The sequence below is a fragment of the Musa acuminata genome, chromosome BXJ3-7, assembly GCF_036884655.1.
Source record: "Musa acuminata AAA Group cultivar baxijiao chromosome BXJ3-7, Cavendish_Baxijiao_AAA, whole genome shotgun sequence".
Taxonomy (NCBI): domain Eukaryota; kingdom Viridiplantae; phylum Streptophyta; class Magnoliopsida; order Zingiberales; family Musaceae; genus Musa; species Musa acuminata.
Window position 1 is genome coordinate 4,103,209 of NC_088355.1, and position 15,637 is coordinate 4,118,845.

General features: G+C 38.9%; 1 protein-coding gene across 1 annotated transcript; it reads left to right on the plus strand.

The window, feature by feature from the left end:
• Positions 1-509: 509 nt before the first annotated feature.
• Positions 510-15,363, plus strand: LOC103990545 (methylthioribose kinase 1). Its single transcript, XM_009409733.3, has 6 exons — positions 510-838; positions 2,194-2,503; positions 11,832-12,006; positions 12,126-12,327; positions 13,501-13,715; positions 14,845-15,363. The coding sequence occupies exons 1-6, from the start codon at positions 635-637 to the stop codon at positions 15,017-15,019; spliced, it is 1,281 nt and encodes a 426-aa protein (XP_009408008.2). The 5' UTR covers positions 510-634; the 3' UTR covers positions 15,020-15,363.
• The last annotated feature ends 274 nt before the right edge of the window (positions 15,364-15,637 follow it).

Genomic DNA, 15,637 nt, shown 5'->3' on the forward strand with positions numbered 1-15,637 from the left:
CTCAAGAAACTTCATGTGTAGTAGTAGTAGTAAGTAGTGGATGGTTGATGTCCCTTTGCTAGTCTTGTGGTTTGCTTGTTATGTGACAAGCTCCCATTGATATATCTGTCAAGACATTTTTAGTGGTTAATGCATTATTGCATTAATTAGCAGAACTCAGTGTCACATAATTTGCACTGAAACTCATTTTTTTTAAAGCAAAAAATTTGATAAGCATATCATCCAAAAATCAATTTTTTTTGCTTTAATAAATATAAAAAGGGGGCACGTGGGTCCCGGTCATCTCTCGTCATGCTTTGCAACCTTAGATGGAATCACCTGAAGGGCAGTGCTGGGCAATTCCAAAAAATTCGGGCTTATCTCTGTCGCACGAATCCGCTTTCTGCTCCACCTCGGTCTACTTCGTGATTGGGCATCACGCTGTGGGCCCGACTGTACACTACCTGGAATAAGGGAGGCTTTAAAACGGGTAGATTGAAACATCAAGTTTTATTCCTCGACCGTGGAACACAAGTTTTAAGCTAATTTGATTCCGCTACCGTCGACCTATCATTTTAAGAACCCGGTCAGGTTCACTGAATCGGCCCGCAGCGGTCTCCTCGTTGATCGGCATTCTTTCTCTCTTCGTGTATCTATGGCGGCGGCGGCGGCGGCGGCGGCCGATGGGTTTCGATCTCTGGACGAGGCATCCTTGGTGGAGTACATCAAGGCTACGCCGGCTCTCCGCGCCCAGTTGGGCGAACAGTTGGAGGGCCTCACCATTAAGGAAGTCGGCGATGGCAATCTCAACTTCGTCTACATCGTCGCTGGCCCCGCCGGATCCTTTGTCATCAAGCAGGTAGTTTTTCTGAGTGTTTGATTTAGCTTTTGTGCATTGTTTGCTGTATGTGGACTTCATGGCCACTGGGGTTTCGCTTTCGGACCGTATGATCGTGGCTAGATCTGAAAGGAGGAGGGACTGATGCTTGAGAAGATAAGGTTTCCGATGGTATGAATAATTGCTTGTTCGCACTTATTCATTGAAGTAAGGTATAGTGTTTGGAAAATGGATGTTGAAGTAGAGGAAATGCATAAAAGCAAAGCGCATAGGATACAGGCAAAGCCCAGTGATGTTTCCTTGAATGCTACAACTTCTACACGATATAGATGCAGGATTCTTCTGGAGGTCCAGCCCCTGATATTCAACGCTGAGATTGCTAGTCTATCAAAAATTACAGTGGGTGTGTAAAACAGAGATGTCTCCTTTGAGAGTCTGGATGGCTGAAAATTGTTGGTGAGACGGAGATAAAAGGGAAAATAGAAACTTAAGTTGCAACCATGCTTGTTAACTGGAATATTTTTCTTAACATCAATTTCTCCACTCCATGGATATTCCGTTCCTAGGATCTCTAAGATATGAAATTCTTGGTTCATCTATGGGAACAATATTCGATTCTCAGTAGAATAGAAAGTGTGTTTTAGTGTGAATGACAAAACATTATTTAGAGGCAATAGGAAAGAAGAAACTTGCGAGAGATTGAAATTTGAAGAGAGGAAACTGCTCTATTTGTTTAAGGCTAATGTCATATATTTAGAGAAGTCCCAAGCATGAGGCCATGAATTATATTAGGAGGAAAATCCAATCGTAATATTCTTGAAAGATGGTAATATTATGTGTTGCATCAAGATGAGAGTCTGAGTAACATTGTTGGGTTCGTAGTTGTCGATGATTGGTAGTCTGTACTTTCATGTTTCTAGCGACCACACTCCTAAAACTTATTATATACTGTTATATCCATTTGTTTGACTTTCTTATAAAGATTTAATTGCTTGGTTGATGTTCATGTCAAAATAATGGTTTATATGCATGTTGCTGAAGATGCTACATGGCGTTGACATGCTAGCTTTTGAAATGTATCTCTGCTTAATGACTACTTTATTTGGTTTTATGTGAATGACATGGCTTGCTTAGAACTGAAAGTGAAAAGTCTTTCAGTTTTTCTGTGTCAAACATTGTTGTTCCTCCCTTTGTAGTGTAAGAACAAAACCATTTCTTGTATTTGATTTATTTTTCTTCGAATATTTCTTCTGCATAATGTATCACTTATATGGAATTTTGCTTTTTGTTTAAAAATTATATGATATTAGCTGTATCCTCCTTTCTACTTTTCTGATCTGAATCAAGTTGATCTCATTTGTCTGCATTGCAAACAGGCTATTCCATATGTTCGCTGCATTGGTACTTCATGGCCTCTGACGAAGGAGCGTGCTTATTTTGAGTCACTAGCCTTAAAAGAGCATGGTAGTCTGTGCCCAAATCATGTGCCACAAGTTTACCATTTTGACCGACCGATGTCTTTGATTGCTATGCGTTACTTGGAGCCTCCGCACATAATTTTGCGGAAAGGGTTAATTGCTGGAATTGAATATCCACTGCTTGCACAACACATGTCGGACTTTTTGGCGAGAACACTTTTCTTCACATCGCTTCTTTATCATGCCACATTAGAGCATAGACATGCAGGTACAATTGTTAATTATAAATCATGACTATAATGAGCGAATATTGTTTGAAGTATTTTATTATTTAGTTCATACTGTTCATTTTGCTTGAACTTTATAACTTCGTTTGTATGCATCTAGAAACAAGATTTTATTGTTTATTTTGCTTGATCTTTAGAAGTTTCTCATTGTGTACCTAGGAACAAGATGTTTAAGTTGATGAATTTAAAAATTTTGAGATTCTTTATCTCCTTATTATCTTGTCTTTTTCAATTCTTTTAATTGTAATTATCAAATTCTTGACAGATTTTTTAAGGCCCTTCTATGTTTTTTTTTCTTTTGCTTCTTTTGGTGTCATCATTTGCACGGTGATATATTGGACTATAGAAAGCTTAAAATGCTTACAAAAGATTGGACTTAGACTTCTTCTCAAGTAAGACTCTGGTTTTTCGACCGATGTCTTGCAAGAGACTGAGCTAGAGGATATATAGAGAAAAGAGGATAGAACCGGGTGCTCATTGGGCCCCATCGCATTCTTATCCCTTCATCTGATATATCTACTAGACTTCCTGCTGAAGGAAAGCATATTCCTTGGTACAATTATTGATGACACTACGAGTGGCTCCCCGAGGCTCAACTCGTTTTTCTTGACAACTAAGAAAAGCAGATGCTCTACCCTACGCAACTTGTTTTTACTTGGCGGCTAAGAAAAGTAGATGCTCCAGTTGTTGCAGGTCCTACCTCTAAAGGCTAAAGCTAGTTGTCCTTTGTGAGACATCTTTTGCTAGAGATAGAGCCTTCTCCAGTTGTTGTTGCTGCTGGAGAACAACTGGTAACCAGTCCCTGTACCAGTTGTCTTTTCCACCGCTCCTTCTTTGATACTCTTCAGTCTTGATTATGTGGATGTCTATGAATTGTTGTAATGCTTCACATGCTTGTCGGGAGGCTTCCTTTTGAATCGCTCCGAGTCTCCTTTCAGATAGTCCCATTTCGTCAAATGAGAGTCCTTCACGTGTCTTGGTTCTGAGCTTATCCATTTCTTGTTGGTATTGCAAGAGGAGGTCACCTGGTTTATTAGTTGACTCAGGCGTGCAGCGGCCTTGGGGTTTGGTTTGGCTTGAACTTCCTAAGTGGCTTCTAGGAGAAGGAGCAATGATTTGTTCGGCCATCCTGCAACCAAAATATTTATTAGTCGGGATAAAGAGTCGGCTAGAATGTTACTGTCTCCTTCGATGTGCTCAAATTTGACTTCCACGCCGCTTCCAGTGATGTAGTCTACAAAGGACATCCATCAGACTCTAGATGGTTTGTTCTGAGTGGATTTGTTGAAGAAGCTTATTATTGCTTGACAGTCAGTTCTGATGATAATTTCCCTTTTATCAAGAAAGTAAATCTTCAATGCCTCCAGAGTTTTCATGACTGCATGCATTTCAGCGTCTATAGTGGACTTGATCGGATTGTACTTTCCGCTGGCGTAGGCACATACCTTTTCAGTGTTTCTGGGGTCGTATTTTTGTTTTTTCCATTTACAAATACCTCCCCATCCTTCCATGCATCCGTCAGTTTCAAGTATTATAAAACAGTCTTCAGGAGGTACCTCTAGATCAGGGAGATTTTGTACCAGGCTCTTAATCTTCCTGATTAGTTTCCAATCTTGCTCATTCAGCCTTTTCTCGCCAGTGGGGCTTGTTTTTGAATATAACGGGCCTAGAAGCCTGCCCAGGTTGGGTATATAGCTTCTTGCATAGTTTAGAATTCCCAGCCATGATCTGAGGCCTTTCTTGGTAGTAAGGTCTTCTTCCTGATACTCTATGATTCTTTTAATGATATGGGGTTGTAACTTGATTTTGGAGTTCCCCAAGACTGCTCCAAGAAATTCAATTTCTCTTACTGCAATTTTCATCTTCGTTGGGCTTAAGACAAGGCCGTTTTCTTGGCATATTTTTACCATTTTAGTGAGGTGTTGCCCATGCTCCTTTTCGTTCTCTGAGAAGACAAGGATATCATCAATGTATACTGCAATGAATTGTTCAGTACCTTTGAAGCAGCTATCCATTTTTCTTTGGAATACAGCAGGGGCATTTTTGAGACCAAATGGCATTGCAAGCCATTCATACAGTCCTTCAGGAACCCAGAATGCGGTCCATTCAATGGAATCAGGGTGCATGGCGACTTGGTGAAAGCCCGATTTTAGATCAAACTTTGAGTAAATTTTGCTATTGCTGACCTTTTTAAGGATGGTATTGATACCAGGAAGGCTGTATTGATCTTTTTCGGTGATGTCGTTGAGCCTTTTGTAATTAAAAACCATCCTTTCTTTCCCTTTTCTTTCAGCTCCTGTTATGGGGTCCACCGTGGTACCTGAATTAACAATTATAGCAGTAGTACGGTGTTTACTTTTGCTTGGTCTGATAACCCCTATTTCTAGTAGTGTTTTTACATGCTTGGAGAAAGCTTCCTTTGCTTGTGGTGTTAAATGTCTAAGGGGTTTGTCTTCCACCACGAAGTCTTGATTCTTAATTTCCAACTTGCAGGTTATCTTATTCTTTTTCCAATGTTTGAGGGGATCTTCTCCAATATAACCTTGGGCTTTTAACTGGTCTAGTAGGCTTCCAAACTTGGCCCTTATATCTTCATTGTTTTGCTGGGCTTCTGCAGAGTAAAATACTGCCTCCTGGATTTGGATATAGTCATCTTCGTCCAAATCTAGTTCTTCTATTGCTGCGGCTGTTGAGATATAGGGCAAAGTATTAATAGTCGTTAAGTTTTTGTAAAACGTAATCGTGTTACCTTCAATCCTAACTCCTCCTTGCATTGCCCTTATAAAATTACATCCTATTATCATTTGAATATCATCCCCAAGCTTCATTGAGAACGCATAGGTGTAAGGAATCCTGAAAGTGTTGTTCCCAATAGTCATTTTGCCTCCCCTTAATTTTTTGTTTGCTGTCGTTTTGGAGGTGATCCCACTGAAGTGCACCACATAAGGGTTTTCTTCTATTGCAGCTTTTGGTACAGCCTTTTCGTCTATGCAACAAGTGGTAGCACCTGTATCTAGTATGGCATTAACTTCAAAAGGGGGAATATTCAGAATTTCCATATGTACCTTTAAGTTGAAGAGCATATTCTTAGATCTTCTTGATCCTCCCGTTTCCTTTGTTTCCATAGAGAGGATTTTCTGAGTTTCTTCCTCTAAGAGAACAAGGGCCTCTTCATTCTCTTCTTCTTCTTTGCTTTCTTCAGTTTTTCTTTTTCCAAGCCTTTGTATTTCTTTCAGGAGATCGGCCTTCTCTAGCCTTAACCGATCTACTTCCAGTACTTCCCCTTCCAACTTGTCATATTTTTCCTTCAGCTCTACCACCTCGTTTTGTAAACGCTATCCTCTTTATTCATTGAAAATAAGCCCCTCACCCAATCTGAGGTTCAGAAATTAGTGTTAGAAATATCTAAGCAACCCAAACTTATTGAAGAGGAGGCCCTACGATTATCACAAAACCTAGATCAAAAACTCCAAAGGATCGAAATTCTATTATCCAAAATAGAGAAACAGATCTTTGGATGAGCCATATATCCTCTAGGGGCACTGAATCCTACAAAGAAGCCCTCAAAGCTACTGAATCCATTGAACCTCCATCACTTGGTTTTCTCAAAACAAGTGATTTTCCTGGAACTCTCAGCCATCAGGTCGTCGTAATCAAGCAGCACAACGTACAGATACAACTTCTGATACAAATTGCCGAAGACATAAAAGGAATACGGACAGAACTACAAACAATACGGGAATTGCAACAATAAAAAATAATACAATCCCAAGTAGTACCAGACGAACTTATTACCAAATTGGCATGGATCCAATGGCGAATGGCTTATCCAGAAGAATACCAATTACTTCTAGCCAATGGAGACGGAACGGGAGGAACACAAAATATCCTCTCACAACTAAGGACGATCTTCTAGTATGAAGATCGTCCTTAGTTGTGAGAGGATATTTTGTGTTCCTCCCGTTCCGTCTCCATTGGCTAGAAGTAATTGGTATTCTTCTGGATAAGCCATTCGTCATTGGATCCATGCCAATTTTTCAGCTTCCCCGAGCAAATTTTCAATAAACTCCATTTTTGCTAGAGGATCTGTAAATCCTTGTGAAGATACCAAGTTCTTTGTTATTGATTCCCACCTCATAAATACTTCATCAAACATTCCCAGTTGGGATGGGATTATAAATATTGCTCCCTTCAGCATTTCAGCAGCAGGGAGCAATATTTATAATCCCATCCCAACTGGGAATGTTTGATGAAGTATTTATGAGGTGGGAATCAATAACAAAGAACTTGGTATCTTCACAAGGATTTACAGATCCTCTAGCAAAAATGGAGTTTATTGAAAATTTGCTCGGGGAAGCTGAAAAATTGGCATGGATCCAATGGCGAATGGCTTATCCAGAAGAATACCAATTACTTCTAGCCAATGGAGACGGAACGGGAGGAACACAAAATATCCTCTCACAACTAAGGACGATCTTCATACTAGAAGATCCATTTCAGGGATCCACAACAACGCAAGAAGAAGCCTACAGAGACCTGGAAAGGTTATCCTGTACTAACCTCAAACATATTATTCAATTCTTAAATGATTATATGAGGTTGGCATCCAAAACAGGAAGGATGTTCTTAGGCCCTGAATTATCTGAAAAGCTATGGTCCAAAATGCCAGGGGAGCTAGGAAAGAGAATCAAAGAGGCATTTGAAGCAAAGTATAGGGGAAACACTATAGGAGTGATCCCGAGAATACTCTTCTCCTACAAATACTTAGAAGTTGAATGCAAAGATGCTGCATTTAGAAGAGCATTAAAGGACCTGTCCTTTTGCAGTGAAATTCCTATCCCAGGATACTACAACAAACCTGAAAGAAAATATGGGGTAAGAAGATCAACGACCTATAAAGGTAAACCTCACTCATCCCACGCAAGGATTGAGAAGAGAAAGCACTTGATAAGAAATAAGAAATGTAAGTGCTACCTTTGTGGAGAAGAAGGGCATTTTGCAAGAGAGTGCCCCAATGACCGAAAGAATATCAAAAGAGTTGCTATATTTGAACAGTTGGATATTCCAGATGAATACGAAATACTATCTGTACAAGAAGGAGAAAACCAAAGCGACGCAATTTATTCAATTTCTGAAGGAGAAGACATAGAAGATCTACAGCATGGTATTCACTCCTTCACCCATAAAATTTTCGCTTTAATAGAAGATAATAGAACTTGGTGGATAGGACCTAAAACAGGATACAGAGCAAGAATACAAGTTTCCCAAGAACAAGCTGAATGCAGACACATATGGGAAATCAACACAGAACTACCGCCAGGATTGGAAGAGTGCAAATGCTGCAAGAGAACGTCGCAAAGAAGGCATAGGAGACATTGTCCCTTATGCAAGATCACTTCGTGTCGAATGTGTAGCATATATTACTTTGACAAAAGAACCCCCGTCATGATAGAGGAACCCCCAAGGTATGAACCTAGAAACTTGCTTCAAACACAACAAGACTTTATTAATCATTGTGAAGCAGAAATAAGGAGGCTCAAAATGGCGATTGAATTTGAACGACAAAAGGCCAAGGAGCTGGAAGAAATGCATATTCAATCTATAGCCATAGCTCAGGAAAACCTCCGTTTACAAAACGAGGTGGTAGAGCTGAAGGAAAAATATGACAAGTTGGAAGGGGAAGTACTGGAAGTAGATCGGTTAAGGCTAGAGAAGGCCGATCTCCTGAAAGAAATACAAAGGCTTGGAAAAAGAAAAACTGAAGAAAGCAAAGAAGAAGAAGAGAATGAAGAGGCCCTTGTTCTCTTAGAGGAAGAAACTCAGAAAATCCTCTCTATGGAAACAAAGGAAACGGGAGGATCAAGAAGATCTAAGAATATGCTCTTCAACTTAAAGGTACATATGGAAATTCTGAATATTCCCCCTTTTGAAGTTAATGCCATACTAGATACAGGTGCTACCACTTGTTGCATAGACGAAAAGGCTGTACCAAAAGCTGCAATAGAAGAAAACCCTTATGTGGTGCACTTCAGTGGGATCACCTCCAAAACGACAGCAAACAAAAAATTAAGGGGAGGCAAAATGACTATTGGGAACAACACTTTCAGGATTCCTTACACCTATGCGTTCTCAATGAAGCTTGGGGATGATATTCAAATGATAATAGGATGTAATTTTATAAGGGCAATGCAAGGAGGAGTTAGGATTGAAGGTAACACGGTTACGTTTTACAAAAACTTAACGACTATTAATACTTTGCCCTATATCTCAACAGCCGCAGCAATAGAAGAACTAGATTTGGACGAAGATGACTATATCCAAATCCAGGAGGCAGTATTTTACTCTGCAGAAGCCCAGCAAAGCAATGAAGATATAAGGGCCAAGTTTGGAAGCCTACTAGACCAGTTAAAAGCCCAAGGTTATATTGGAGAAGATCCCCTCAAACATTGGAAAAAGAATAAGATAACCTGCAAGTTGGAAATTAAGAATCAAGACTTCGTGGTGGAAGACAAACCCCTTAGACATTTAACACCACAAGCAAAGGAAGCTTTCTCCAAGCATGTAAAAGCACTACTAGAAATAGGGGTTATCAGACCAAGCAAAAGTAAGCACCGTACTACTGCTATAATTGTTAATTCAGGTACCACGGTGGACCCCATAACAGGAGCTGAAAGAAAAGGGAAAGAAAGGATGGTTTTTAATTACAAAAGGCTCAACGACATCACCGAAAAAGATCAATACAGCCTTCCTGGTATCAATACCATCCTTAAAAAGGTCAGCAATAGCAAAATTTACTCAAAGTTTGATCTAAAATCGGGCTTTCACCAAGTCGCCATGCACCCTGATTCCATTGAATGGACTGCATTCTGGGTTCCTGAAGGACTGTATGAATGGCTTGCAATGCCATTTGGTCTCAAAAATGCCCCTGCTGTATTCCAAAGAAAAATGGATAGCTGCTTCAAAGGTACTGAACAATTCATTGCAGTATACATTGATGATATCCTTGTCTTCTCAGAGAACGAAAAGGAGCATGGGCAACACCTCACTAAAATGGTAAAAATATGCCAAGAAAACGGCCTTGTCTTAAGCCCAACGAAGATGAAAATTGCAGTAAGAGAAATTGAATCTCTTGGAGCAGTCTTGGGGAACTCCAAAATCAAGTTACAACCCCATATCATTAAAAGAATCACAGAGTATCAGGAAGAAGACCTTACTACCAAGAAAGGCCTCAGATCATGGCTGGGAATTCTAAACTATGCAAGAAGCTATATACCCAACCTGGGCAGGCTTCTAGGCCCGTTATATTCAAAAACAAGCCCCACTGGCGAGAAAAGGCTGAATGAGCAAGATTGGAAACTAATCAGGAAGATTAAGAGCCTGGTACAAAATCTCCCTGATCTAGAGGTACCTCCTGAAGACTGTTTTATAATACTTGAAACTGACGGATGCATGGAAGGATGGGGAGGTATTTGTAAATGGAAAAAATAAAAATACGACCCCAGAAACACTGAAAAGGTATGTGCCTACGCCAGCGGAAAGTACAATCCGATCAAGTCCACTATAGACGCTGAAATGCATGCAGTCATGAAAACTCTGGAGGCATTGAAGATTTACTTTCTTGATAAAAGGGAAATTATCATCAGAACTGACTGTCAAGCAATAATAAGCTTCTTCAACAAATCCACTCAGAACAAACCATCTAGAGTCCGATGGATGTCCTTTGTAGACTACATCACTGGAAGCGGCGTGAAAGTCAAATTTGAGCACATCGAAGGAGACAGTAACATTCTAGCCGACTCTTTATCCCGACTAATAAATATTTTGGTTGCAGGATGGCCGAATGAATCATTGCTCCTTCTCCTAGAAGCCACTCAGGAAGTTCAAGCCAAACCAAACCCCAAGGCCGCTGCACGCCTGAATCAACTAATAAACCAGGTGACCTCCTCTTGCAATACCAACAAGAAATGGATAAGCTCAGAACCAAGACACGTGAAGGACTCTCATTTGACGAAATGGGACTATCTGAAAGGAGACTCGGAGCGATTCAAAAGGAAGCCTCCCGACAAGCATGTGAAGCATTACAACAATTCATAGACATCCACATAATCAAGACTGAAGAGTATCAAAGAAGGAGCGGTGGAAAAGACAACTGGTACAGGGACTGGTTACCAGTTGTTCTCCAGCAACAACAACAACTGGAGAAGGCTCTATCTCTAGCAAAAGATGTCTCACAAAGGACAACTAGCTTTAGCCTTTAGAGGTAGGACCTGCAACAACTGGAGCATCTACTTTTCTTAGTCGCCAAGTAAAAACAAGTTGCGTAGGGTAGAGCATCTGCTTTTCTTAGCTGTCAAGAAAAACGAGTTGAGCCTCGGGGAGCCACTCGTAGTGTCATCAATAATTGTACCAAGGAATATTCTTTCCTTCAGCAGGAAGTCTAGTAGATATATCAGATGAAGGGATAAGAATGCGATGGGGCCCAATGAGCACCCGGTTCTATCCTCTTTTCTCTATATATCCTCTAGCTCAGTCTCTTGCAAGACATCGGTCGAAAAACCAGAGTCTTACTTGAGAAGAAGTCTAAGTCCAATCTTTTGTAAGCATTTTAAGCTTTCTATAGTTCTTTGTGCTTATCATTTCTTACAAACTTTTGGTTGCATCCGCTTTCTTTTATCCGCTTTCTTTTGGTATCAGAGCAAAAGATTGGACTTAGATCTTTTGGTACCTTTAAGTTGAAGAGCATATTCTTAGATCTTCTTGATCCTCCCGTTTCCTTTGTTTCCATAGAGAGGATTTTCTGAGTTTCTTCCTCTAAGAGAACAAGGGCCTCTTCATTCTCTTCTTCTTCTTTGCTTTCTTCAGTTTTTCTTTTTCCAAGCCTTTGTATTTCTTTCAGGAGATCGGCCTTCTCTAGCCTTAACCGATCTACTTCCAGTACTTCCCCTTCCAACTTGTCATATTTTTCCTTCAGCTCTACCACCAATCTTCAGTAAAAACGCCATCCTCTTTATTCATTGAAAATAAGCCCCTCACCCAATCCGTGGTTCAGAAATTAGTGTTGTTGCTTGTTTTGGTGATATATATGTTGATCGAGGACAATTAGTGTTCTTGCTTCAATAAGTCGTAGAGATGAGCAGAACCAGGAAATTAGGTGCTTCTCGCCTGCCACATGCATTCTGTCTTGCAACTATATCATATTATTTTTCTATTTTCTGTTTGATAGATAAATATTGATTGCATAACATGCAGCTGTACCTTTTTTATCATTTATTTGCTTATGTTGACAAGCTTTTGAATTTAATTTTGCAGTTGCGGAATTTTGTGGGAATGCAGAGCTATGCAGGCTCACTGAGCAAGTTGTCTTTTCAGACCCATATAAGGTGGCTCAATATAATCGGTGGACTTCGCCACACCTTGACCATGATGTTGAGGCTGTTCGGGATGATGACATTTTGAAGATTGAAGCAGCTGAATTGAAGTCCATGTATACTTGTGTTTCAACATGCATCTCTTATCACGTTTTCCTTTTGTTTTTAGTCCATGGACCTCATTTGGTTTTCTTTTTCCTTGTATACTTACTGCTGCCTAAATCTTGTCATGTAGGTTCTGTGAGAGGGCACAAGCTTTAATTCATGGAGATCTGCATACTGGTTCTATCATGGTGACTAGTGATTCAACACAGGTCATTGATCCAGAGTTTGCATTTTATGGACCTATGGGGTTCGACATTGGGGCTTTTTTGGGAAATTTGATTTTGGCCTTCTTTTCCCAAGATGGACATGCTGATAAAGATAATGATCGGATGGTATGGATGAGATAAGATTATAAATATTTATATTTTCATTTATCACAGGCTTCTAATCTTTTCTAGATTTGCTGTAGCATGCAGAATAATTTGAAGTAGAAATGCATGTAAGCGTAAGACAACTATTGGAAATTCCTTCAACATCCTTCTTTTTATTGCTTCTGAGGCATTATTTTCTTCAATTCTGTGTCCAAATCTGCAGTCTATATTAGGTTTTGAGCTATAAACCCATGTTTCAATTTCAAATGTGGTGTCAATATATTATGGCTAATGAGCCAGGTTTTGCATTATATTGCCTGGAATCACTTTGCTAATATTTATGCTAAGATATGACTGATGTGTTAATAAATTTATGCTAATATTTGAATGATGAATAATGATGATATCTTATTGATTATTTTTGGGACCAATTGAATCATTGGTGTCTTACACCATGTTTTAACCAAAGTAAAAGATCATTGTGATGTAAAATTTTGAAGTTAAAATATAGATATAGAAACACAAAAAAGGCAAGTAGATATTTGAAGGAGTTTGGTAGCAGTGCATCAGAGCATCATTTTATCTTAGCAACATATGCAAGCTTGTTTTTGATATTCTGTCATGTGGACATATGAGATGAGAACTTAAATAGCAGAAGAAACTACAAGGAAGCAATTGGCTAACAACAAAAACGTAAATAGAGGGGTGAGAGAAAATCAATAATGTCCCACCATAATTCTGTTTTACTATCAAGTAAGCTGATATATAGGTGAGTTTCTTGGGTTATACAGAGGCTACTATGATGATAAGAGAAAAGTTGATTGCTATCTGGCTAAAAACCAGAGTTGGTGGAACTTGATGGGCATCATGGCCCTGAAAATTTCGTGAGTTTCTCAGTCGTTATGTTGTTCTGAAAAGTGATTAAGAATTTTGGTAAAAATAAGTAAAACTTCAGAAATTTAGCATACCTAAGCTTGATATTTGTGAGCTACCCTGGTGGAAATTTTGATCATGGAGTAGTTTGGAGGTAATTTTTGCAGCACAGTTATCTTCTTTCTTTGATATTGACATTTTCTGATACTTGTGACTCTTAATAGGTTGCTCAGTTTGCTTTCCAAATGAAAGTTTAACTGCGACGACCAATATTTCCTTTATAACTATTATTAGTATTCTCACGGTGATATCATGTTGCAGGTATATAAACAGTGGATTTTGAGGACAATTGAAGAAACTTGGAATCTTTTTCATCATAAGTTTGTGTCTCTCTGGAATGAAAACTTTGATGGGCATGGTGAGGCATATCTTGTAGATATATATAACAAGCCAGAACTGCAGCTTCTTGTCCAGAAAAAGTACATGACTGATTTATTTCATGATGCTCTTGGATTTGGTGCTGCTAAGATGATAAGGTACTTCTTGTTGAGTTCTATTTTAGTGCGTCATACTTCTATCATCTATGATTAGGATCGGAAAGCTAAGGTCGAAGAAAGTTAATGCATTTTAGTTTCTTGGTTTAAATGTACAAAAAACTATATCATGTTTACTAATGCATGGCCAATGACTCTTCACACGGAATTTACTCCCACTTGATTAAAGCCTTAAGGTCAAAATGACTCACAGGTTGAATATGTTGAGCTTAGCATGAAACTAGTTTATGCATTCCAGTTTCATGGACTGCAAGCACAAGAATCTGTATCATGATTACTAATGCATAATTAATGATACTTTAACAAGGAATTTCCTTCCTCTTGTTCAAAAGTTAAATGGCTGATAGTTCAAATATGTTGTTAATTGTCTTTATTAGAATTATATATAACGGCTAGGTCATTTGATTTTTCAGAGTTGTGGTGAATAGTGAAATCTGAATTTTGTAACCAGTAACATCAAGGTCCTTCGCTGGGCATGTGACCGCATGACAAGGAAATTTTTTACAGATCTGATGATAAATCATGGTACATTGGTTGTATATCGCTATATGCTGGTAACTTAAGGGGCTGCAAGTCTTCAATCTTGCTTTCAATCGTAATTCAAGTTTCTCAGTTGTGTAATTTGTTGCTATATATGTTAGCAAAATGTAAGATCGTAGGACTTTCCTGTTTTACATTGTGAGTACATAAGTAGTTATATACCACACACAAGGGGATAATGTATATCTTCTGAGCCATGCCTTTTATGTTCCTGTCATTCTTCTGTCAACATGCCGAAAAACTTGACCTTTTGTTCGGGTAAATGGTGGAGGATCTAGATATCTATTATTCTTCATGCCTGAAGAAGAATGCTATATGAATATTTGGCTTCTCTGGTTCTTTTTCTGATTCAATACACAGTGAAGTTATGAATCATATATCCTGTCTGCTAGTAAAGCTCATTTTCATAGTCATAATTAATCTGAAACAGATTTGGAAGAGTTGTACGTTAGCTTTCTTGTTAAACTCTTGTCGAGTTTTAGTTTCAGCGTTCTTCAGAAGTAAAAGATTGATGACTTCAAGTTTGAATGTTTGTGTTTTCTGCTTTCACTAATCGTTGGCTGGCTTTCAGGAGAATTGTTGGGGTAGCTCATGTTGAAGATTTTGAATCAATTAGTGATGTAACCAAGCGGGCATCGTGTGAACGTCGTGCCCTGGACTGTGCCAAAACAATTCTCAAGGAAAGGCGCAAGTTTGAAACAATAGGCCAAGTCATTTCAGTCGTCCAGGAGATTTCAGCTCCCTAACAGTTGAAGAAATACACAAAAAAAAAATGGAAAAAGAAAAAGGATGCCTGTTTCCCAGTAAAAGCTATAATAAAAAACGAATGGATGTTTCTCCTGTTTGGGGTTCCTAGAGCACATATCTCATTGTGTAACTGAGAATGATTGCTCTATTACTAGTTGTCATATCCTGAAAGTTTCTTGCCCCATTTTACTCGTGTAATCATTTGGGGGAAAAAAACCAAGTTGATTCAGATGTGAGTTGAGGTTTATAAGTGTGTATAACTAGATGTAGATAAGAATTATGCTTGCCATGGTTTTGTTAATGCTTTAAATTATGAGCCCTGGAATTAAATCTGCTCGTTATATTTTGGTGCCTTTGTAATGAGATTGTTTTTTATCACCTCGTTCACCATTTGAATGTTTCTACTCCCCTTTCTCTCATATTTACTAATTTCCCACAAGATCCATCGGAAATCATAAACTTGTTTGGTCGAATAAATTTATTATGCTCTTCTTGGTATCTGAGAAGCTCTATTGATATATCTGTCAAACACATTTTAGTGGTTAATGCATTATTGCATAGTTAGTAGAACTCATTGTCCAATAATTTTCACCGAAACTCGTTTTTTTTTAAAGCAA

Bases quoted from the DNA above. Each gene is read 5' to 3' on its own strand.
- LOC103990545 (XM_009409733.3), top strand. From the start codon at position 635: ATGGCGGCGGCGGCGGCGGCGGCGGCCGATGGGTTTCGATCTCTGGAC. The intron at 839-2,193 runs GTAGTTTTTCTG...CATTGCAAACAG, and splicing joins GATCCTTTGTCATCAAGCAG to GCTATTCCATATGTTCGCTG. The intron at 12,007-12,125 runs GTATACTTGTGT...CTTGTCATGTAG, and splicing joins GCAGCTGAATTGAAGTCCAT to GTTCTGTGAGAGGGCACAAG.